The 25,207-nt window shown below is 42.6% G+C and overlaps 1 protein-coding gene across 1 annotated transcript; it reads left to right on the top strand.

Annotated features, from left to right (window-relative positions):
• Window positions 1-323: 323 nt before the first annotated feature.
• On the top strand, window positions 324-23,329 carry MCOLN2 (mucolipin TRP cation channel 2). Its single transcript, XM_069789119.1, has 14 exons — window positions 324-464; window positions 4,045-4,204; window positions 7,311-7,484; window positions 11,067-11,211; window positions 11,818-11,905; window positions 12,065-12,161; window positions 12,623-12,722; window positions 14,258-14,373; window positions 15,782-15,931; window positions 17,285-17,386; window positions 17,501-17,623; window positions 20,015-20,221; window positions 21,579-21,694; window positions 23,015-23,329. The coding sequence occupies exons 1-14, from the start codon at window positions 415-417 to the stop codon at window positions 23,049-23,051; spliced, it is 1,665 nt and encodes a 554-aa protein (XP_069645220.1). The 5' UTR covers window positions 324-414; the 3' UTR covers window positions 23,052-23,329.
• The last annotated feature ends 1,878 nt before the right edge of the window (window positions 23,330-25,207 follow it).

Raw genomic sequence — 25,207 nt, 5'->3', positions numbered from 1 at the left:
CTGCAGAACGACCAGCCCCGTTAGCGCTAATCCAACCTGACGCTCTTCCCCGCCCGTCGTCTCCTCGCCTGCAACAGCGACCGCCTTCGCTGAGCCCGGGGCACCGGCCACCGCCGTAGGGGGCAGCGGCAGCGGCACTCGCTGCTGCCGGCCCGCCCGGGCGGGCGCAGGGCACGTGGCCGGCGGGGCGCCCTCCTCCCCCCCGGGCCCCCATAAAGGCGGCGCGGCCGGCGGGGCAGGGCAGGACGCGGGGCTCGCTGGCGGGACGGGGCTCGCTGGCGGGACGGGGCTGCGCGGCCCAGGCCGCTCGGGTCGCGGCGCCGGCTCCCCCCCCCCGCCCCGTCCGCCGCCGCGGGCTGCCGGAGCCCCGCGCCGCCCTGCCCTGCCCGGGCAGCGGCCGAGCCCCGCGGCCCCATGGAGATCTCCCTCAAGTACCTGCCCGGCGGCCGGGCCGTCGCCAGCGGGTGAGCGGGACGGGGCGGGGCGCGGCGCGGCGCTGCCCGCTCGGGTCACGCCGCCCGGCGCGGCGGGGCAGGCGGCCAGGACGGGGGGGGATAAGGGCGCTCCTCCGGCAGCGGCTGCGGGAGGGAGCGGAGGGGCGCGGGCCGGGACCCAGCCCCGGGCCGGGACCCAGCCCCAGCCCGGGGCACGGCGGCCGTGTGGGGCGGCGGTAGCGGGCGTGCCCCCTGCGCCAGCTACGGGGGGGAGGGCGGGCTGCAGGCGAGGGAGGGGAGCGCTGCTGCTGCCGCCCTCCGGCACCGGCGCAGCGGGCGGACGGGCGGGCGGAGGTGCTACTCCGAACTGGTGTTTTAAACCCGTGCGCAAGGTAGGTCCCCTCCGCCTTCCCTCTCGCGGGTGCTTTGTCCTGCTGTCCCGCCGCTGCAGAACTTCCCCGCGTGTCACGTTGGCGGCGGGCCGCGGTCACGAAGAGGAGCTGCGGAGTGTGCTGCGTGTGCCCCTTGCTCTGGCTGCTTTTGGAAGGGTTGCCGCTCCGCCTGCAGCAGCTCAGCGGTTCGTAGCGATGGCAGCTCTGGGAAAGGAGGGTTTTTCTCAGTTTCTTGGAGCTCCCTTTCTTGAGAAGTGCCGGGCGATGCCCTCCCCTGGGCGAGCTGTGAACTTAGTAGCTAAGATCATGAAGGCGAAGCTGGGCTTGCCCAGTCTGATACCTAGAAGCCAACTCAGTGATCCCCCCCTTCTTTCTTCTCTGCGACCCCCTCCCCCCCTTCCCCCCATCAGTCTCGTTGATTCGGGATGTAGAGCTCGAGTAGATAAATGTTCCTGATACGGATCTCTGACGGACAGTGTTAGTGTTGCTCCTGTAGTGAATTACTCATTAAAAAAAAAAAAAGTGAGTCTGTGCTCTGTAGCTTTTTAGCTACTTGATTTAGTGGTGCTTTTCCTGCTAGGTGAAGAGCTACATATTAAATGCTTATTTCATAGGTAGGTAGCTGTAAATGGTAGTCGTTACTGTTGGAACCTCTTTCTTAAATAGAACACTGAGCTTTAAAGTGCCTCACTGCAAAACACTATCCAAACAACAGATTGTCCTACCAGGTGTAGCGCTGGGATGGTGCCTATCCTAATGCAGCTTTTAGAATTGAATTAGTAACAATTATTATTTGTGACACACAACACTTAATGACACTTAGATATGCATTTAAACATACATAGTAGAGTTAGTCCTTATTCACAAAACTTGCTTGTGTCAGTGCTGTACAAAACATACCATGGAAACCTGTTGAGCTGTGTTAGTTACACTGCTGTGTCTGAACTGAATTGTTCTGTTACTCTGTCTGGAGCTAGGTGCTTTGTTTGGATTTTTTTAGATTATTAGGCTAATAAAATTTGGTAGAATTAGATGGTTTGTTTTAAAGGTGGTAAGTCACTATTAATCACTCAGCTTTTAAACTTTTTTTTAATGCTTTGGTTGAAGGTTCTAGTTCTGCAGATTTAATGCAGTTTATTTGGATGTTATTTTGAATCTGTTCTAGAAATGAATAGATTAGAAAACAGTTGCTGTATTTCACCTATTGCCAAATGAATTAATTCTTGAGTATTACACCAGAGAACACCTCCTCTTTATTGGAAGACAAAGCCCAACAGTGATACAGGCTTGAATCTCATCTATTCTTCTTAAGCTGAAAATGTATGTTGCTTTCCTCAGCTGAATTTCCTGCTCACAATTTCTACAGCTAATTAATAAAGGAAGCTAAAGGCATCAGTGAAAATAATCCCTAGCCAGTGGATTTAAGTGAGCGTTGTGTAAAAGTGAAAGTATTGTTACTGCTCAACATGAAGTTTTTATAATAGCTGTAGGGGCTTGAAAGACAACTTTGGAAAAAACACTATGTCTTCCTTGGTATGTATTTGAATATCAAAGGAAACAATGCTTCTTACAAGGTTTGCCGTTTGATTTTGAAGATCTGTCACTTCAGATATGCTTTTACTGGAAGCTTAGGGGAGGATTTTGCTGAAGTTCTGGAGTGGTTTGTATGTCATGCCTTCATGCTTTGAGTCTTGACCAGCTCCAGCTTAAACCTGCTCTGTTTCCTCTTTCTTTCCCACCTACTCCTATGACTTTTACTCTGTGTTTGGTCTTGTTCATTGTGTTCTCACACAAATGCTGATGCCCGTTCAAGAGAAACTGGTACAGGAGTAGTGATGTCTTTGGGTGTCAGTGCAAGATTGAAGTACATATGTACCTGTTTCCTTAGACAATACTCACAGCTATAATTATCATATGCTTTTCTGTCAGATGTGTTTAAATTTTTCAAAGTTTTTGTATCGTAAACATTATTAAAACTAGTCCGGTATGTTTTTATTACAAATTTCAATAGGGATGTACTCCACAGTTTCTTTTTCTTAAAAACCTTCTTGTGTTTTTCCTGTCTCAAAACCACGATCAGCCTACCTCCTACCATCTTCATGAATGACTGATTTAAGGCTGTGTAATAAAGATAACCTTTGACCTTCTGATGTAAAAAAAGATGTTTTTTTTTTTCTTCACTTCCTCTCAGGAGGAAACACCACAGTGCCAACTTCACTGTGTTTTTTAACTCCCATTTCTTTTCTTATGAGATAGCTGGTGCTAGCAAATCAAATGTGCTTTATGGTCTACAGTTTGGGCTTAAATACCTGTACACTTCAGACAGGTGAGGACAAAAGAAGTAAGAATGTATCTGAAAACTAGGAAATTATGCTTTTGGTTTTGACCTTGAGAGAAAATTCAATTATATTATCAAATTATAAAATTCAGAACATGGGGAGTAATTTTTGGGATGGTAAATGGGACTGATAATCAGCTTATGTAGCCAGTTTCGGATATGATTGCTCTACCTTAACACATGCTCAGAGTAAAAAAAAATCATAAGTTTGGTTCTGTTCTTTGTGTGAAGTAGGGAAGTTCTGACGGTTACGGTACTGGAAAACAGGGCTAAAAAGATTAGGAGAAAGGGAAGGTTTTCAATGTCCTGTTCAGTTGAGAGGAAGAAACTTAGAGCGGTTTAAGACACCGACAACAACAGTCCTCTGTGCTTGTTCCTCTGAATTTTACATGCCTGGATATTAAAATAAATAAATGCCTATGAGTTCAGCCCTTAAAGCTGCATGTTCATAACAGAAGTGTGCTGTGAAGCCTGCTCTGGTTGTTTAGTCTTTAAGACACCTTTTTCTGGTGGTAGAATGTGGGTTTTTCAGAGAAATGTGTTAACAGTCATCTCTTTTTATTTCAATTATTTAGTTTTAAGAAAGGGATAAATGTAGACTTGCTATTACTATTACAGATTCTCTTATTTAATGCCTATTCTCTGATAAATAGTTGTGTAAATGTTGGGTTTTGATGATCTCATGTGATTAAGTTACTTTTAATGATGTGATCATAGGGAAATATTTCTTGCATTTTGCTGTAAAAAAAAAAACCAAAAAAACCAGAAAACTGTTACAGACCTATTATGTCACGTGGTGATCTGAGGTGAAACTGCAATATGAGGAAATTGGCTGCCGAAGTATTCTGTTGGTTTCTAATTAACGTATTATTTATGGCAGAAATGTGATGGCTCAGTCAGATTTAGATCTAAAAGAGGCGGTTCTGAAAGAAGATTTGAAGTTTTACTTCATGAACCCATGTGAAAAATACAGAGCAAGACGTCAAATACCATGGAAACTGGCTTTGCAGATTTTGAAGATACTTATGGTTACTACACAGGTAATCCCTCCCCTGTCTTTACTCTTAGAAAGTGTACCAGTGATGTGCAGGAGAAGCAGGTCTGTGGTTCTGGGCCTTTGCCATCCCTGGATATTTGTTACTGACTTGAACTTCCTGATTCAGTCCAGGAAGAAAAAAATACCGTGAAAGGTGTGTTGAGGGGGAAGAATAACGTAAACTAAATTACAAAAGCCTTCTGGAGATTTTGGGGCAGTATTTGACCAGGTATTTTGCTGTTTTTAAGATAACACTTTAAAGCAAATTACTCTTCCCGTGAAATCCAACACTGTCTTCAGGCTTGCTGCCACAGTACCGCTCTGTGTTCTGCTTCCTGTTATGTTCATAGATCATGGTTTCACTGACTGTTTCAAAAGTGGTATTTCTTGAAATCTAGTCAGTAACTTGAAATGTACATGTGCAGTGTGAAAATGCTGCAGTCTCAGGTGGTGATGGGAACGACTGGGTTACAGGACTGGGACGTGCCCCTTGCTTCTGCCATCGCGCGATGCCTGTCAGACAGTGGGGTACCTAGATAGGTAGAGCCAAAGAGGAGGGTGGTTTTTAAACTGCACTGGTATCACCCTGCAGTTGGTTAATTTACAGACTACTAAGAAATGGTGGCTGGAGGTCGAGGGAAGCAAGACGGGACACATGTAAAAGTGGAAGTGATTTTTCTGGACCTTTGAAATGCAGGACTCTGACATCTGACGCTGCAAGTACAGCTACATTTACAACTCTAAAACCATGCCGAGTTGCAGCATTCCAGGTCTGTGTTTGACTTGCCCGCTAGAATGAAGCGTGACCCCAGCCTACGTGCCCCTGTGTTCTGTTGACCACTCTTGCCTCTCATCTCCGGCTGGGAAGCCGCGGCAGGCTCTCCGGCCCGCTTGGCAGAGGGTCTGGCCGCTGCTGCCGTGCTGCGCTGGGGTCCTGGCAGGGCCCTGCCTGCAGCGGGGAGCGGGGGTCGGTCTGTCGAGGCCAGACGAGCTACAATAAGCTCTCTACGCTAGCGCTGGCACGGTTGCGACCCGTAGTGACAGAGCTGCTGAGAACAGGGAGCGTATTAGGGGCGGCGGGGGGCTGGCAGTGCGAGCACGGTGTAAGTGAAGAGGAAGGGGTGTCCCACCTTTCTTTACTGACAGCTGCACCTCAGATGTGGGTTATTGCCCTCTCTTTGGAGACAGGGCAGTAACCTTTGTGTGCCAGTAATGAGACAAAATACGACTTCAGATGGCTCTGAAAAGGTTCAGTACTTCCAACCCATCCTAACCTACTGACAAATTCTTGGGGGAATCACTGAACGTGTCATTCTTCCATCTGCTGTCCCAGTCTCCTGCTATCCTTTGTGAGCAGAAAGGGTGCTCCGCTGCTTGACTTTCAAAGGCCACAAGATTTTCTGGGCTGCTGCTTAAGATTTTTTTTTTGCCAGCCCTGGGTCTTGCTCAGATGCCAGGCAGGTAGTCAACAAGAAAAGGAAATAGAGTTTCTGAAGGAAAATGTGTTGCTGCTCTGCAGGGAGGTCTCAAATGTGAGCTAATAGTAAATGGATGGACAGGTTCAACAAGCATGTCTGTATTTCAGAGTGAGGGCAAGACCCTTGAAGGAAAACCTAGGAATAAGTTAAGCAGCTTTCTAGTTGCTTCTGCCTGATGCCAGCCTGTTAGTCATGACATTTGTGGCTTCTTCAGTGTGGTATAGTGGCTGTGGTATCTGTGCCTGGCTGAAAAGCAGAAGAGGCTTCTGTCCCAGTGTGGGGAGTAAGTTTTACTCCAACGCTGTGCTGAAATCCCCTACAGAGTCCCCCAAGGAAACTCCGCTAAGTATGTTTTATTTCTCTGTATTGCAGCTGGAAGATCCCTGATTTTTTTTTTTTTTTTAAGAGATACTAGTTAGTGTGCTGCAGATTTATTTGTAGCATTCAGTTAGTGATTTTTTTGCAGTCAACTGAAGATATAAATAGTTGATTTAAAACTCAGCTAAAAGTTTGAAGATTCAGTTCTTAATCTGAAGACTACATAACTGGCAGAGCTGACATCCCCTTTTCTTTGTCCTGGCTGTGACTTTGCTGTACAACCAAAGAGCCTTGCACTAAATAGTCCTGCTGCATGTATTCTTTTAGCCTGGCCCAGATCTAGGCAATTACTTTCTAGGACAAAAGATGAGGTATTCCAGTGAAGGGGGGGAAAAATGGGTGTGCTTTCTATTGTTTTGAATGAAGGAATTTGGATGTTAGTGGAGCCTACCTGTTCGCTTTGGGGGATTTCTAAGTTCACACTTCTTTTGCTTGCAGTTTCTGACTCTTGCTTCTTCTGTACTTCTGCCAGTTTCTTGTGGGGCTTGGAAACTCCACGCAGTAATGAGACAGTTTCACATTTGCTGTTAGTTAGCAGTTTAAACCTAGGATGAAGGGTTAGCTATTTAGGGCTTGGGATATCCTCCCGCTGCTAAGCCTGTGAAGAAACTCTTGTTGCTTGATTTTTCAGCTTCTAGGCTCCATTTATATGTTTTCCTTGGTGGGAATGGGAGCATCCATATGATAGGGCAACACAAATACTGAGTAGTAACTCTACTGTCTGCTGCTTCTTAACATAGCCTCTTTAACCAGTACCTGGGTCAGGTAGGTGATGCTTTTTGTTGCTGGGGGGTCCCCAGTAGGTTTGCTCTAATCCTGTGCCATGCCAGAGGTAGGAAGAAGGTGTAGGAATTCGTCCCATAGCAAAGCAGGACATTTCTGGGGTAGCAGGCTGTGCTGTTAGGTTAGCTCTTCCGCCATTTGCATCCTCAACAAAAGTTTTGGCAAATTCTAGTTAGAGTTGGTGGTCCAACGTGTGTGAAAGGTGGCAGTTATCAGCTGTCTGTTTAGTTGCTGCAATGTAAGTTTTGGAATCAGTAGGAGACTTAAGATTTCTGTTTCTCTTACCCTGCATGTGGTAACCTTGAATTTAGTGGTTTTATGGCATTAGTTAACAGATTCTTTGCTCCTATTGTAGCAGGGTTACAGCAACAGGCTCCTTTCTGTTCTGTATTTATTATAATTCAAAGCTGTTTCCAAAATGTTGCTGCTTGACCAGTATTCAAAATTCAAATTTGTTTTTTTTCTTGTCAGCTTATTTTTTTTGGTTTGAGTAACCAGTTGGTGGTCTCGTTCAAAGAGGAAAACACTATTGCTTTTAAACACCTATTCCTGAAAGGCTATTCTGGAGTTGATGAAGATGACTACAGCTGCAGTATATATACACAACAGGATGCTTATGATAGCATTTTTTATGTTATTAATCAGGTAAGTGTGTGTGCTTATAATGAACTGTGTTAAAGCTGAAGCTATAGCTATAAACTTCTGCTAAGTTTCTGGTTTTCTGTCTCCATTCTTGGATTTCAGTTTTGATATTTGAGCAAATCAGCGTAGGTGGGGTGTCCTGAAGTTCGTGTGTAGATGTCTGCATTTTTGTCTTGGAGATGAATCTAAACCAAAATTTTACTTGGGTGTTGTGTAGTACTGAAATCCAGAATGTTTGAAAATCAGTCATCTTGCGTGAACTGGAACCTTTGTTTAGGTCTTACTTTGAAGAGCTATGGGCCTGAATATACCTATGCATGGTATTCAAAAAATTTGTGCTTACAGCTATACTGAATTGCAGCTTTGTAGTGAGTGCCAGAGGCCTCAAAATGGGGAATACGGTACTTCCAGGAACGTAGCGGCACTCGCCCTTGTTAGGGATGGTATTTTAAAGAACAGTCCCTTTACAATCGTGGGAGGAAAGTGAATAAATCTAGGAAGAAAATTCAGTAAATATTTTTGTATTAATATTAAATACATTCAGAAGTCTTGAGGTGAAAGAGTGTGTGTGTGTGGAAAATGAAACTGCTTTTGTGGTTTTGGGGATGATGATAAGCCCAGAAACATTTCACGCTGGATGAATGGAAAGTGGCTTTAAACCACCTTTCATTTTCGCTAACCTTGGGACATCATCTCTGAAGCTTGGCTTAAAGCAGTTTTGCTGCTGTCAGTTATGCCCAGCAGGCATCTGGGAGTCGCAGTGGTGTGAAGGCTATATCTCCTTAAACACACACTCACGTGGGGGCTTGCTGCTCCTCTGCCATCTCCTCTAAGCTGCAGCAGAGCTGTCAACAGATCAAATGTGCGGTCTCTGCTGTGCTGGACAAGGCCAAGATTCTCGCTCCGGGTATGTTTAATGAGTGTTGACACTTTCTCAGTCTTCCTTTGAACTCAATATTGCCACTACTTCTGCTATAAACTGCTTTTTTTCTTCCTTGCTTGCTTTGTCTCACTTTCCTTCTTTTGTAGGCACTAAGGCTGAGTTGAAGTCCAGATAGAAGACAGTAGAGAAATACTAGCTTTATATCCTCAAGAATGAGCCAATGTGTGATGCAGGCATCAGAAAAAGGTCTCTTCATAAAATGTCTATGTTGTATAAATGTAGACATATCCTTTAAGGAGATCTTAGTCTGGGTTCTTTAGTGTCATATGGAGTTGCTGAGGCTTTTTATCACATGTAAGACTTCAAAAAGTGCCTCCAGGTGAACATTATGACTGGTGTTGCTTTTTTGGGTTTCTTTTGTTTGGTTGGTTTTTTTTAAAGGATGCCTTCTAGGAAGAGCCAAGCCAGGTGACTCCTAAGCTAAAAGCAAGGCTTTTCTTATTTCGAGATGGGCAGCTAGAAGCCATAGGTTTTGGTGTTTCGTTCAGAGTTTTAATCTGAAATGTGTGGTTGGGGTGGGGAGGGGGGGGCTGCAGGGGTGGGGCAAGCAGAAGGATATAATATTACAGAAGATGGTAATAGTGCACAGTAAAACTGGAGTTGTAAAAACTAAATTTTAGGCTTTGTGTAAGGTACCACTGGGATATTTTCACACTCCGAAAAAACCCCAAACAAACCAACAACAAAAATACTGAAAACACACTTTTTCCACTTGGAAGAGTACACAGCTCTTCCTTACTCCTCTCCTGGGTCCAGTGTGGAAGTTTCTATTACGAAGAAGCAGTGCAGAGTTGTTAACGCTTGTAGCCTGCCCTGTGGCAGAGTCTCTAGGACCAGGATGTTCTGCTGGCTGCTCTGTCTGAGGCTGCTTAGAAATGTGTAAACATGAATTTTGCTTTTACTGTTTCATAGCGTTGATTGAAAGTGGCATGGGAGTAACCCAGAGCCACGTGTTATGCTGTCAGGAGGGCAGAGCCTGAAAGCACACGTGGACGGAGCAACGGCTGTTAGATGCAGTGATCTGGAGGTGTCCTTGGAGGGATGTGGGGCTGTGACTAACTACTGTTTCCACTCACTTGACCTGCCTTAGTCAGACTTGGCTTCCTTAGTTTAATCTGAGTTAAGATAATGTTCTGACAGGGTATGGAGGCTGTGCTTTTCTCCTGGGCTGTCTAAACTTGTTGCAAGCTCAGCTGTGAGGACTCGAAGTGGCACTGCGAGGCAGAGCTTTGGATGAAAATGTGGTAGTTCCTTTCGGAGTTCCTTTTGGACATGGAGCATGTGGCTGTTAACAACTGCTGGGATTTTGTACCCCACAAGATGGACTAGTGGCCATAATGCCCATGGGAAGGAGGAAATAGGGTGACACTGAATTATGCATAATAACAAAATCCATGTTTAAGGGGAAAAGGTTCTAATCTGTATCAAAGCCAGCTGAACAGGTTTTTTTAAGGAATGGGAAGCCTTGTCTGACTTCCCATGTTTATTTACTTCAGGCCTCCTGGGAAGCTAAAAGCTTTCTTCAGAGCAGACCAGTGCTGTACGCTGCCCCGAGCTCTTTTGCTAGGTGAGGTAATGATAACAACTAATGAATTACTATTTATGCTTTCTTCCTCAAAGAGCTGTGGGTCTGTCTGGCTTCTCTTGGACAATGCTAGCGGGTGCTAAGCTGAGCTGGCAGGCAGCTGTCTTCATGGTTAGTCGTTGATCTCCTCAGCTGTTGAGGAGCCAAGAACCACAGGGGTTTGCCTGGCTTGTGCAGGACTGGAAGGTGTGACTCGAGGGATCAGAGATATATCTTGCTTCCAGCAGACACTGAGGATGTGCGGAAGGCAAGTCAGGAGAGGACTGGCCTTGAATGGAGTTCTTTGGTGGTGCTCAGGGCTGATCCATGCGTGGACAATGCTTGGCTTGGCATAGCTTTATTTGCTTCCACTTCTAGTCCTTGCTTTCAAGCCTGTCTTACATATGAAGAGTGCTGTATTTAGAGTAAGTGGAAAAAGAAAGTACTTTCCTCACAGGCCTGTTTTCAGTTGCTTCTGTGTTGGTGTAAAGCAGGCAGGTTAAATTACTTTTGGAGGCTGCCCAAACTCTGTATGTTCCTTGGTTGCTGGTTATTTAGTGAACGTGTGGCTTCCCTTTTCTGTAGTCGCACAGGGAACAGCTTTGGTTTTGCTCTTGGGGTGGATTTGATGAGAACTGTGACTTGGATTGTACGTAAAGCAATCAAGTTTCAAGTGGTGTGAAAACTAACACCTTCATGAGATGAATACGTAAGATATCCCTGGAGTGTGTGTGATTAGTAGCAATACTGCATTAAAGTAACTGCCAGGCATCTAATTAAAAGCTGTCTGCTGGCTTGCCGTCTGGCACACGGGTAGTCATTTGCAGGCAGCCCAGTAGGTACGGGGCTCTCAGTCACTGTGTCACCAGGATGCCAATCACTACTAATTAGTGGCCAGCAGCCCTCAGCTTCCCGTGAGATACCTACTCTCAATTTACAGATTTTGTGAAAGTAGAGATGTTTTTTTTTTTTAATGTAAAAAGACATTGATACACATAACTTTGAGACTGCAAGTTACTATCTAATGCAAAAAAGACAGCCATCTCTAACTTCTGCTTCTGTTTTGTTTTTAAACTAGTACAGGCAATTAAAGAACATATCCCTGGGGACACTTGGTTATGAACATGAAGGATCAGGTTTAAAAATCTGTAAACAACAGTACAAGAAAGGCACAATGCTTACTTCCAATGATACACTGAACATAGATGTTTCAACTGAAACAGGTATGGTACTGTTGTACTAAAAAAGTCTTGTTGTGGAGTACTTACATTCTAATGCTAAATCAGTAAGGCTTAAAACCAATAGGTTTTTGCATGGCAATCACAGGAACATTACCATGCCTTTTGCCTATTTCCCTCTTGGTTTTTAGTACCTACCTAGAAATGACAGCTTTGTAGACTCTATGAAGCTCTTTTCAACTTCTGTCATTAGTGGGTTGTGTGAGTTGTGCAGGTCTTTGTAGTTGTTGGGTTTTGGGTTTTTTTTTTGGGGGAGGGCGGGGGAGAGGCTTGTTTTTGGATTTTTTTTCCCCTCTCCCTCCCTTCCATGCAGAAGGTTCAAGTACAGACTTCTGGATGCTGGTCAGTCTGTACCTTCAGTGGGTGGGTGTCCTTGCTGCCTCTCAGAGCTGAGTCCTGGCTGCTAGCTGCTCAAGAGTTAGTACACAGACCTGCTTCTGATCCCACTAGCTGGGCCTCTGAATGCATAGGTTTGTTCAAAATTAACATTTTGCCTGATTAGGACTGGTCATTCAACCTGATTTATCTCAGTTTTATGCTGCTTTCTATGTGAAGCTTTTAAGATGACAGCTTTTCCTCTTCTCTTTCCAGAATGTATCTTTTTAAAGCCACAGGAGCTAGCTGGTAAGAATGCTGAACTGAAGCTGAACTCCTCTTTTTTCAGTCTTGAATTTTACAGGTAAAGTGGTGGGGGGGATTTTTGTTGTTGTTGTTGTTGTTTTTATTTCAACTTGTTCTTTCGTATGAATATGGTAGATTCTGACTTGTGCAGTTTGTGTATGTGTGTATTTTTTTAATGTGTATCTAAAGATATTTATACACTTTTTAAAACATCCAGGCTTATACAGGTTGAAATCTTCTTCAAGCTGAAAGGCATTGCTCTACAGACAATCCATGCCCGTGAATTGCCTGACTGCTATGCATTTCAAAATACTGTAAGTGAATATGGGGTATAGCACTTCCAACACTGTATATATCACAAGAGCTTAAGCTATGGGGTAGGCATCATCTTCATACCTAGATTGCAAGGGAGAAGCAGTTGAGCATGTCCTAGCCCTTAGTCCCCCTTCCCAAAGGCTGCTGAAATGGTGTTGCCATGGGACAATGTTGTTTTGTAACATATTCCAGCTGGTAACTTCATAACCTGAGAAGGACATAAGTAATTGTTATTCTTGTAAAGGTTAAACTTGAAGTTTGGCTTCTTGGAATACTGCTTTTTATGCAATACATGACATGCTCTCAAATTCTGTCTACACCACCATTTATGGTGACAGCTTGCTTAAAGCTTACCTGACCAACAAATATTAATGCATACTATGTCAAAGCACTTAGCAGGATTTGTTTTCTGGAATGAGATTTTGCTAGTCTTGTTTCTGATATATTTCTGTGTTTCCAGATAACTTTCAATAATAGAGCACACAGTGGAAAAATCAAAATCTATTTTGATAGTGACACTGATATTCAAGAATGCAAAGACTGGCACATATTTAGCTCTGGTAAGTATGGTGCATGTGTGTTTGCATGATAGCAGTGTTACGCATCTCCCGTCACTTCCCCTGCTCTGTGACACTCTGTCCAGCAAGACATCCCCCGTCCTGTTCAACTCCCTCCTGCCCTTAAAACAAGACAAAAAAAGCCACAAACCCTTGCCTAATGCAACTTATGTCTTTGTAATTAAGAGCTGGGAAATAATTCCTTCCTGTGAGGGTGTTCAGGTGAGATGACATGGGCATCTCTCTAGAACAGTGTGTGTTTAGCAGCAAGATCGATCTGGAAGGAGGATGAATGTTTCTTCTATAGATTTTAATTATTCTGCTGCTCTGAGATTACTCAAATAATTTAATCCGCTAACAATGGTGAATTCCGAACTCAAACCTTCTACAGCTTTCAAATTTTCTTTTCTCCAATTGAAGCATACTATTTCTGAAAGTAGAGATTTTGGGTTTTTTTGCCACTGCTGTTAGATTTAATGATGTGCATGAGCAAAGGGTGGCATCTGCCTTGTATTTCTAGCATTAAGGCTTGGTCTGACAGCTAAGGAATGTGCACTAAAGGCTCCTTCAGAGGAACAGTAGCTGTGACTGAGCACTGTGCAACTGCTTCTCCCATGTGTTGACTTGCTGTAAAGGACTGTAGTGGAGTAATAGTTTTCAGTGTGCTATATAGGATCTCAATTAACAAGTATGTCAAATGGCCTCCCTTTTGCCTAAGCAAAGCCAGCTTTCCTCTGATAATACTATGTTGTACTGATATTAAAGTGGCTTCTTATAGTACATTCTGAATAACCACAAAGTGCTTTGGCTTGCATCTATATACAATAATTTCGTGTGGCTGTCTTTCAGCTAGCTGTTCTTGAGTAGTTTATTTTGCATGTAATAACCAGCTGAGGGAGCATTCATAATTCTGTAATGAAGGTGAGCTGAAGTGCTGTTGCAACAATTAAAAATTAGTGTTTGCCTATATTTCATATAGTTAAAATCTATGTTGTGAAAAAGATAGAGACAATTGATATGAGTAAGCAAAGGAAAACACCTGATCTGGGTTCACATGATGGCTTCTAAACCTGTGGATGAAAAGAATATAGTACAGAAAGTCAAACAAGTTTCTGATTGCAGGTCAGAGAATGAGAAATAAGGTAGGATTTTCTGTTTGGTTTTTAGTTTAATGGCGTTGATACAGGCCAAAGTTTGCATTTCTTGTACCCCGTGTAGTTGTAACAGTGTTGGAGCACAGATGGACAGGTAAGCTTAGTGGAAAAAGGGGAAGGCTGTATTAATATACCCATTTTTTGTTTTATTTTGAACAACTTGAACATGATTTTCATTCTTGTAGCCGAATCTTCATAGCTGTCTTGATGTAATTCTGTGGTCAGTTGTGCTCAAGATGTGCTTGCAGGAAGAATATTTCTTACAACCCATGTATTTATGGGGTGAGAGTGTTTTAAATGCAAAAAATGTGACATTTTGTAACAATTTGTGCTCAAAGAGAAGGGAAAAGACTAACTCTACTTCCTTTCCTTGACTCTTCACAGTTCTCCAGAAAAACACTCAGTATATTCTAGTCTTTGATGGATTTGTCATTTTAAGTTGCTTTGCTTCTCTCATCCTCTGCACACGATCCATTGTTCTTGCCTTAAGACTACAAAAGGTAAGTACAGTGCTCATAATCTTAATGCTTATTTTGTCTCTGTCTTGTTTGCTGCTAGTCTTGTGAAGTGATATGTTTTGAAACATCGAGTAGTAAATCTGTTGCAGGATGTTGCTCTCTTACTGTTATCTCTGCCTCTAGAAAGGATGTGTAGATGTCTGTGGTGAACAGTTGCTAGCTGAATGGGTTTTACTTCTGTTTGTATAGTGCTGTAATACGAAGTATTTAGTTGTATTTCTCAAGGGCAAAAGAAGGAGACTTTTTTTTGTCCAGGACTTAATTTTGTCCAGGATTTTATGCAAAAAAAGACTTCTGAGTCTTTCTGCTGCTAACAGCTAACACATCTTGCTTAAGAACGTTAATTCTTCCTTCCCTGGCTTCAGAGTAGAATTCCCATAGAGGCCTTGTCATAAATTAATGCTTTATCAAATGTCCCTCAAAGCCAGCTCTAACTGGAGAAAATATAAAGCATAGCATATAGTGTAACTCTGGCTGGGGATTTTGGTCTTTCTGGGGCTGGAACCACCCTTTTTCAGTTCTTCTTTCCTCTTCCCTCCACAATCCCTGATCACCATTTGCTGTCACCTTCTTCCCCGCTCACCCTCCTTTGCAGACTGAGACTAGCCCTATCCAACTTCATCTCAAGCTGCTTGCAGAGCTTCATGTAAGCAGACTCAGCTCCTCTGGTCCAAATACTGGTGCAGAAACACAAGCTGGGCCCTGAGATGTGCCAGCTTATAACCATTAATTGATACAAACTTTGCAAGCATGTGGCTTATGAGAGTTGGAAAAAGAGTTCAGGATAGGTAGGATATGAAAGCACAGGTGCTTGTTTATCTTGTTCAATATATCCTTTTTGTAGCTTGTAAACAAGACAAGGGTGAAGAGGATGCAATTCAGCAAAGGCATTGTCAAACTGCTGTCAGGAATAGGGACGTTGGCATTTATTCATGAGCAAAAAGCAGTTGAAAGCAGATAAGCAGTGTTGGGTGTGGGAAGTGATATTGGGGGCTCTATTGGAAATGAGAGCTCTTGCCTTATTGTTGTATTTGAGTTATTAATTCTTTTTGTAATTCCATTAGTTGGACGGCCTTGCTCTGTTGGAGGTGGATAGAAACTTTTGTGAAGAGGGCTAAAAAGGAGATAACAAGCCATGGTTAGGCTAGTGGGTCTTGGTTATAAAGTCAGCTGTTCTGTGGAAAGTTGGTTTTCACTGGCCTAAACCAATCTTAATTTTTTTCCTATTCATTTCTGTTACTATTGAAAAGGAGTTTTAAGCTATTCTTCCAGCAAATACTATAGGAAAAGGGAGTACGTGAAACCTGAGCATTGCTGCACTACTGGGGCATCTGTACATATTTTTCATCTAAGGTGACCTGTAACTAAACATCTAAATGCTTGTCAATAGAGATTTGTGAACTTCTTCTTGGAGAAATATAAGCGTCATGTCTGTCACGCTGATCGCCTGGAGTTCATAAATGGATGGTATGTCCTGGTAATTATCAGTGATGTGATGACAATCATTGGGTCAATCCTAAAAATGGAAATAAAAGCCAAGGTGAGAGTTTAGTACTTCAGATTAAAATATTAGTCTTGTTACAACCATGTGTAATGTGTTTTAACTTGGGGACAAATGAAAGTGAGCTATCATAGTCACTAGTCATCTTGTTTACTTTTGCTAGTTCTTATTTCTTCATTTCCTAGTGCTAGTTCGACTAATAACTGGTTTCACTCCCTTTTCCCCCGAAGTCTTTCAGTAAGACCATGTAAGCTATTTAAACATCTTATTTCCACAGTGCTAAGACCCCTAATCCCTGCTGTAGGACCTGTAGGTAGGCAGTTCGTAACAGGATAAAAAACCCAACCAAAACAAAAAAACTTGTGGTGTTATTTCTGTAAGAAGTAGTAGTACGTATTGTACAGGGAAACCAAGAGTCATCCCCTTGGATAAAACAGGGGTCTTTATGGCTTGTGGGACTGGAAACATGACTGTTACAGCTTGCTTTCCTGGCCTGTCCAAACTACAGGCACAGTGTCACCTGCTAGTCCTTGACCTCCTCGTCTGAGTGTGCTGAAATCAATGTGTTCTGTCCAGCTGGCAGCTCTCCAGGGGGATTTTTTGGTTTGTTTGGTTTGTTTGGTTTTTCTTCAACAGAGCTGTATGTCAACAATTCATGTGTTCACAAAACTTTGTGTTCTGGGAAAAACAGGGTGCTGTTCCTGCTTCATGTGTACTAAGGCTTAAAGGGCAGATGCCCAGAGTGGCCTTCAGAGGAAGCACTTGAGAACCTCCAGCTGGATGGCGAGGTGGGGGGATGAGGATAGGAAATCTTGAGGTAGATGGATATCTCGTGCTTATTGCAACCGGTTCTAGCCTGCTAAAGTAAAATGCAAGTAGAGTTCGTTATAAACTTCACTGGTAGTAAAAATGATGTTCAGGCTCCGAACAGCTGGCAACCTTTTCAGAGATGTAAATGCATGCAGCATGGAAAGGGCTATAGTCCTGAGGCTCACTTTTCGTTCAAATGATGGCTCATGTTTTTCTAAATAGCAAATGAGAGCTTGTTTGCTTAACAATAGCATATATTAACCTTTTTTTAAATAAAAATCTGGAGCTATTCAATCTAATTTCAAAACTGTGTTGTAACCAAAGTAAGGGCTTTAGTTCTTCCAGACTTCATACAAAACTTCAAGAGTATCAGTGCAGATGTGCTTTTGTTTGCAGCACTATTGCATTTGAGTGATCTCAGTAAATAACTGCAGTTCACTTTGGGCTGATTTTTGGATGTAGCAACATCCTTTCAATATTGGACTGCCCTGCTTTGTTTGAACTGCTGGAACTTAAATAGCTGTCCAGCTGACATACCTACTGCTTTGTAACTTGACCACCTGCTCTGTTTGGATCCCTCAGAACCTCACAAGTTATGATGTCTGCAGCATTTTACTTGGAACATCAACTTTGTTTGTCTGGGTTGGAGTCATCAGATACCTGGGATATTTTCAAACCTACAATGTAAGGCAGGAATCAAATATTTAACAATATATTTATATATATAGAGAGATACATTTAGGTCTCTCTAACTTGTGGCTTTTTTCCCCTTCTCCTTTCTTCCACCTTGACTCGTAGGTGCTCATTTTAACTATGCAGGCATCATTGCCCAAAGTGCTAAGGTTTTGTTGTTGTGCTGGGATGATTTATCTTGGTTATACTTTCTGTGGTTGGATTGTCCTGGGACCTTATCATGAAAAGGTATGTCAGCAGTATTACTCCTTTTCTGGTCTAATGATATGTGAATATGTGTGTGTGTGTGTATAGCTCCTAGCTATAACGACAGAAATGGGTCTTAAATTCATGTTTCTGTTTAAAAGCTGTAACATGAAGAACATGGGAATGTTTCTCCTTCCAGGTGTACCTCCTGCACCTGCTCCTTTTAACGAAATAACTGTATTCTTGCTTTCACTGTGTGCTTGAACTCAATGTAATCTCCAACACAAGGCTGTGTTTGTGATGAGTGGATGGTTTATACAGGCAATGTCTGGCTGGAGACCAGACGTGCATTGGTCTATATCTCTTTCGCCCTCTTCTGGCAATTCCAGTTCAATTGGGTTGAAGAGGCACTAACTAGTTCACCGTTACCATTTCTGGGAATCTCCTTGGCTCTGACTTTGTTTTTCCAAATCTTTCCTGTGCCATGTAACTTCAGCTCCTAAATCTTGACTCATAAAGGGGTGGATGAATGCTTGTCTTGTTTACTTTGCTTCCTGGGTGGGGGTATGTTGTGGGTTTTTTTTGTTTGTTTTTAGTTTTGGGGAGATGGGGTTTTTTAAGGTTGATATCAAAGTGTGTGCCTGGTATGTCATCTTGTCTGAAACCTTGGTACAGGAGTAAGGCTTTGTATATTCCAAAACACAAGCAAAAACAACTGTAAAGCTTGTTTGTTTTTTTCTTGGTGGATACTTGGTGACAGTTTGAAAAAAGGCAGATTCCTGTTGTGATAAATTCTAGATGTCCATTAATGAGTAACAAATGTATGATTTATCATTCCTGATCTCTCGTTACACACGGTATTTATTGTAACAGCAACACATGCTGCAGTGCTTGCTTCAGCTTCTTGTGCCCCCAGAGCTCCGATTCCTTTAACATGATGTAGTTTCCTCCTTTGAGGAAATGTAGATATTCAGCCTGCACGTGTTTTAAGTTGGTGACAATACATTTCTCGGTGGGATGCTGGATGCTGTGGGATCCTCTGCCGTACCAGAGGCTCAGCATAAATACTGTTGTAACTTCCCCGCAGCAAGTACATTAATTATCTGAGCAAAAGGAAGTGTAGTCAATAAAATGCTTATCTATGAAAACGTTTCCTCTTGCTAAATATCACAGATCAATGTCAGGGAAAGAGCTGTAGCTGTGTGCGGGTGCCCTGTTTCTGACAGTTCCCCAGTAACCCGGCGGAAGGCAGTGTGGCACTGCGCTGCGCAGTGCAGGCAGAGCCCAGGGCTCCGGCGGTGCGCGTAGAAATGGGAAGTGTCTTCCCTGCTGTGCAGGTACACAGGAGAGCCTGGCTTTAAAAATTAAAAAAACAAACAAACAAAAGAAAAACAAAAAAACCAAACAATAAAAAAGTCAGTCGTAGGTAAAACCAGACTTGCTGTTCCTGTGCAACAGTGTGTTCTCCTTACAAGCATATGCCTCTTGACATCTCATTTTCAATATAGAACTGCAATTCAAGTGAGTGTGGTCATGTTACTTCATTGATAATAGCTACATTAAAACATTGTGCATTAATTCATATTGTCCAATAAAGTATAGTTAACAAATCCAGTTATTTGGAGGGGCGGAGCAAAAGAGGGAAGTGTGTTTACCTGGTGGCTGAGTGGAATTTAGCCTCAGGGCACGTTCCAGCTTGGGGAAATGGAGTTGGGAATTCAAGAGAATGTCCTTGAAATGAAACCATGGTTTTGTCCAGGGTGTGCTTCAGTAGCTTCACAATACAGCTGTAGCTTGCACCTACAGCTCAGAGAGGGCTTTCTGAATGACAGATGATGTTATCTCAAGACAAATCTAATTTAGACCATTTGGGTTCTGAAGGCTATATGCTATCTCTAACTCCTTAATACAATATTGATTAATTACCCATATTCCAGCAGTGCTGCAGAGCTGGGAAACCAGAGGATGTGGATTCTGTTCCCAGCATACCACCACTGATTCACTGTATAGATTCTATGAAATCACTTTATCTGTGCTTTGATGAATGGAATGATATTTTCCTGCAGGTCTAAAATTGCTTAAAATTCAGTAACTTAAACTTTCTGTGGTGGTCAGTTACTGACTCTTTTGCCTGTTGAGCATCACAAATTTATTTCTTGATAATAAATCTTCTTATTTCTGATGTCAACATATAATGCTTAGCCAAGATTATATTTCTACATGGTTCTATTACTGACATGTATGTTTTGGCCTGAACATACAGGAAAGAAAGCATGGTAGCATTTGTTTGACTGGGTTGGCTTTTTTCTTCTGCTATGAGTAAAACTCTAAAAAAAAAAAAAAATTTTGTTTTTGTAATACTTTTCACTTTCCCTTTAATCTGGATGATTGATCTTCACATTCTAGAAATAATTTGTACTCCTTATTTTCTAGTTTGAAGATCTGAACACGGTGGCTGAGTGTCTGTTTTCTTTGGTCAACGGTGATGATATGTTTGCAACATTTGCTCAAATCCAGCAGAAGAGCACGCTGGTGTGGGTGTTCAGTCGGTTATATCTGTACTCCTTCATTAGTCTGTTTATATACATGATCCTCAGCCTTTTTATTGCACTCATTACCGACTCCTATGACACCATAAAGGTAAACCACTTGTTTTCTGTTACACTTCTAATTGGTTTTGTGTTCGTTCTTGTTAATCACTTAACACCTTACTATCTAGCATTAGTTACGATGACTGGTGAGACTATTAAAATCTTTTAGCCTAGTCTGTTGTGAAATTGGGAGGATGACTGGGCAGTTATCCAAATGACTAAACAATAATTGGTTTGGAAAATCATCCTGTGTGTGTCCCCCTGCTTTGTATCTTCTGCTGCTTCACCTGGCTTCAAAAAGGTAATAGCTAATGGAAACAGAAGTGGAAAGAATTAATTTTTAAGTATAATTACACAGAGCCTGGTGAGTCTTGTTTGGAGTGAATGTTTGCTCTCGTGGCACCAGAAGCTGAGGTCAGGAAGGGTTTGCTGACATCTTGGAGAATATCCCCTGGCAGGAGTGTGGCAAGGGCCAAGCAGATAGCAAGCCTGGACACCTAAATGAGTTTAGAGCTTAATGTGCTGCTCGGAAATTTGTGGTTAAAAGGAAATGTCTTCTGAAAGACCCACTACTTCTCACTCAAGTTAAAATTGCGCCATCCATTTCCAGTATAAACTGGCTGAAAGTGAAACGAAGTTTTTGGTAATTACCTTTTGTTCTTGTCCTCTAGTGCTATCTCCCCTTTGTGCTCCGATGCGAAGGCAATGTGGATCATGCTCTTTAGCTCTCGTCCCTTTCTTGTCGTAGTGTCAGATAAACAGGCCAGCAGAATAAGGCTAGTCTGACATGAATCACAGCTTCCAGACCAAGCAAGAGCTCCGCTTTCTAAGCATCTGAAAATACAACTTAACTGTCTGTGCTTCTGAGTTTATTGGGTGGTCTGACCTGCGAAACAGTGTTTTACTGTTACTCTTCCCTCTGAGCTCTTCATGCGGATCAATGGGGAGCTGTTTCAGAGTCCTGAACTGGTGTTGTGCAGAGCATTTCTTCAGAATGGCAATGCTGAATATCCACGTTGGGGCCTTCCAAATCCAGCATTGGGGTTCCTAGGGAAAACTAGCTTAAAGCACTTGCAGTGAGCACAGCAGCTGATGTGAACAAGAGAGAATCAATGTCAGTATGACTTGAGATCACTTGCTTGGTCTTATGGACAGCAAACAAAATGTAAGAGAATCTGTGAACAATATGAATTTTGTGTCACTTAGATTGCTTTGTTCCATTATCTACATGTGTGGTGGTTCTAGGATGGCGTTCCCTTTTTTTTTTTTTTTCCCCCTTCCTACAGCAATATGGAACAAATGAACCAAATACTCTGGTTTTGGCTATCACACTCTAGAAGAAATTTTAGAACACTTCAGGCCCAGTAATTTCTCACATGTTTTAAATAAAATGCTTTCTCTTTCAGAAATACCAACAAAGTGGGTTTCCAGTAACAGATCTACATGAATTTCTAAAAGACCATGGCAGTGTTCGTTACAGAAAAGAACAGACTTCCATGCCATTCATCTGCTGCTGTAGGAGGTCAGTAGGGTGTTTTTAATGAGTGTTTTTCTCGGAAGTACAGCAGTTAGCTTCTCATTGCAAGGTGCTGTTTCACAAATGCTGGAGCATCCAGAATTCAGCCTGTGGAGTATTTGGACACTCTTGTTCCTCTTGTGCTTTACTTAGTGTTAGATCTTTAGAATGCTGATGCTGCAGGGATGGCAAATCTGAGCTTAAATGCATGGTTTAAGTGTTTCACTCATGCAAAAACTACCATGCAGAAACGTGGAAGTTGATGGGAGGACTGCAGAGTATAACATGGAGCTGCCAAGAAGTCAGGAGCAAACTAAGTCTTTGCTGCTTAGGGTTTTGCAAGTCTTCTGTTTCTAAAAAGCTTTTCCACTAGGCTGGGAGTAGTAGCAGAAAGCAAAAGGATTCAGCCAGGGACCAGTACTTACTCCCAAAGCTATGATGTGTCTGAGGCAAACTGGTTTGATACCATCTGTCAGAATATTGGAAACATGCTTGTAAATGTCTGGTTGCTGCCAAACTCAAGCCTTTGGAAGTCTTAGCAGCGGTCCTTTTCAAGCTGGTGTTGGTGAGAGATGAACATCTCACCTGGTGCTTGCTGGTCTGGAAGTCAATTCTTTGAACTCTCTTTCCAAGGAAATGTAACACACCCCTGAATCCCTGATTGAGGGAGGAGGGATCTTGTCACTGTCCCTAGGCAGTCCGGAAGAATTCATGCTTGTGCACAGAATGGTTGTGGGCACCATGCAAGGAAGCCAGGCTACGGGAGAAGGAATAGAGCTGAATGTGAACACTTACTCAATCCCAACTGGTATAACAAATCCTATTTTATCAGTAGGATACTTGTCTACTTACATACTGAGGCTTTTGTGAAATGCAACGTTATACTTTTGATGTACTCTGGCAGACGGAAACCTCATAGCCAAAAAGGAGCATGTGAGATGATGATGGGCAAGTATCCCAGCAGCTGCTGTGAACACTTGAAAGCCAGCTAGTTAATAAGAACTCTAGCCAGGTACAGCTTCACGTTTCACATCCAAGTCATTGTGCAGGATATGATTTTTTTGTCTGCTTGAGCATAGTAAATATGCTTTACTGTAATATGCTGCAGACTATTGAATGCACAAGCCAGGTAGCTGGAGGGAAAATCTAGAGCTTTTGCTACTATAGCACTTTCTGCTTGATTGTCCTGGTGCAGGTTTCGGAGCTGTAGGCTGAAATGGGAGAGCACAGAACAGAAGGATCAAAACTCAGTTGGTTTTGTATGGATAGATGCTTCCTATTGCATTTCTTGCTGAATGAAAAATTGTGAATTTTTTTCTTTTGCAGACAACAGAGTGATGACAACTTGATACTTATTAATTGATGATTACAGCTGAAATTCACCACTAATATATGCAAAGAAAGCATAGCTGTATGGAGAAGAAGAATTCTCCAAATTGCAGTGAAACTCACTATCTGGACCTGCCTCATTGTGAACAGACTAATCTTACCTAATTAAGGTGTTGGGGGAAGAAAAGCTGCTAGTGTGATATCAGCTGGCTGACCAGGAGGAGAGCCCAGAAGCTGCATCTGGAGGAGACCTGTGAAAAACCCTGTATTCTTACCCCAAGTTCTATGACATTAAAAAAGGCTGATCCTTGAGTGTTGTGGGAGCTCTGTTTGCTAATCACCTCTAGGAGGAAGGAAAGTGACCCTGAATCAACTGTTGTTAATAAGAAAAAGAATTATATGAAAATAACTTTTAAAAAATAATTCCATGTTAAAAAGGATTAAATAAAAGGTAGTCAAGAAGGGAGGAGTTTTTCACTTAAAGTGATGCATTCAGCCTGTAATATCTATTTGGCACAACTCATTTCCTTGAAACAAATTTATTTCAAACTACAAAGCTGCACAAAAGTGCAAAATAATTGTTCTCCCTCTTGTATATCATTTTAACACAAACCATCTATAGATCATAGTCTTTAACAGCTTCACTAAAAAGCAGTTTGTTACCTTTTTTTGGCTGTGAGTCTTTTATATTATACCCACAATATTTGATGTGCACTGACTGTTGTGTTGCCATAACTTGCAGGACAAATTCAGGCAAAAAACAATGCCATGGAGTTGACTTGCCTAATTACTTGTATTTCAAGCACATGTTAATTGGAAGAAAATGTGTAACAACTGAGTCTGGCAGTTAGTTTGCTCAGGTGATTTTCTAGGTGTTTCTGGGATGGTCACCTGTAAAGGACCGTATTTTTTCCCCGTTGATCTTTATAAACTTTTTTCAATGAGAACAGAGCACTCTCTGTAGCTCTAAAGCACTTCCAGTATAGTACTGCATAGGTGTTACCAGGTGCTTCTGAAAACTTTCAGTGGTGTTGACTGCCCCTGGACCGGGTGGACTATTATATTAGATGCTCCACTTTGTCTGAATGGGGCTGTCTGCTCCCTAAAAAAAACTGTCTGTAGCAGATGGTGTTCATTTCAGTCAGTGTGTTGGCTAGGACTTGGTCTTGATGTGTTCTTAACTACTGATGGTGGACTCCACAAGTTCTGGCTTGTTAATGTTTCAAATGGCAGAGGCAATTTGAAATGCTGCCCTTGTATGAGTAAGGTGAGTGTCAGCTTTCCTGTTTTGCGTGGTTGGGGTTTTTTGTTGTGTTTTTTTTTTTCTTCCCTCCCTTCTGAGAAACTGAAGAGTATGAAAAATCAGTGCTGGATTCAAACCTTTTTTGGTAGGTTGAGAAACACTTTTTTAACAAGTCTGTCTTCATTCTCTGCCCGTCCTCTGGGATCTTTAAAGAAGAGAGGTTAGTAACTGCAGCTTCTCCAGCAGCATTTCTGGCCATCAGGTAAGAGCAGTGGTGACTGAAGTCTGGAAGGATGTGCTGGTGTTCAAATCTTTCCTGCCTAGTATTTGCCTTCCTGACAATGAGTACTTTTTTGTTGGAAATTAATGCCATTTTGTCTTGGTTAGGCCTGCAGCTAGATGTCTAGAAGAGATGGCTTTCATGTCAGTATTTCTGTGCATCCAGGCTCTGCAAATTTTAATGCTTCTCTTGCTGAAATGTCTTTGGGACAGAGAATCTTCTCCGCATCCTGGTCTGAGCAATGCCTTGCTGCGGCCTCAGCTGTCACTACGCTTGTGGATAAAAATAAATTGCTACCAATAACCAAGTTTTCACACCGTTAGCAAAGATTTTCTCTAACTGTTTTTTTCATCAAACAGATGTTAATTGCGTGATCTAGAACAGAGGATTACTGTCTTCCACTCAGGACAGAAGAGTCAACTTTCTTCCTAGGGTTTGTGTGTGGAACTTGTTGGGGTCAATGTTAGTCTTCTAGTGTATGCTCCGGGGCCCTGGATAATCCAAGTGCTCTTCTGCAGACTGCAAAAGTGATGAGCATTAACTGATTGCTGGCAGACTTTCTTGGCCCATACAGAGTGCAGTCTTGACTTTGTTATGTGCAAGATGCTGATGTTGTCTGTATTTGCTGCTATTTTACTGGTAGCTTTCTGGAATGGCTCTTTCTAAA

Source organism: Haliaeetus albicilla, chromosome 8 (genome assembly GCF_947461875.1).
Source record: "Haliaeetus albicilla chromosome 8, bHalAlb1.1, whole genome shotgun sequence".
Classification (NCBI taxonomy): Eukaryota; Metazoa; Chordata; class Aves; order Accipitriformes; family Accipitridae; genus Haliaeetus; species Haliaeetus albicilla.
The sequence above is the reverse complement of the archived record's forward strand: the minus strand, read 5'-3'. Positions and strand labels throughout refer to the sequence as shown.

Excerpts from the sequence above, each read along its gene's own strand:
- MCOLN2 (XM_069789119.1), top strand. The coding sequence starts at position 415 with ATGGAGATCTCCCTCAAGTACCTGCCCGGCGGCCGGGCCGTCGCCAGC. Across the intron at positions 4,205-7,310 it reads TACTTATGGTTACTACACAG|CTTATTTTTTTTGGTTTGAG; the intron begins GTAATCCCTCCC and ends TTTTCTTGTCAG. Across the intron at positions 17,624-20,014 it reads TGGGACCTTATCATGAAAAG|TTTGAAGATCTGAACACGGT; the intron begins GTATGTCAGCAG and ends CTTATTTTCTAG.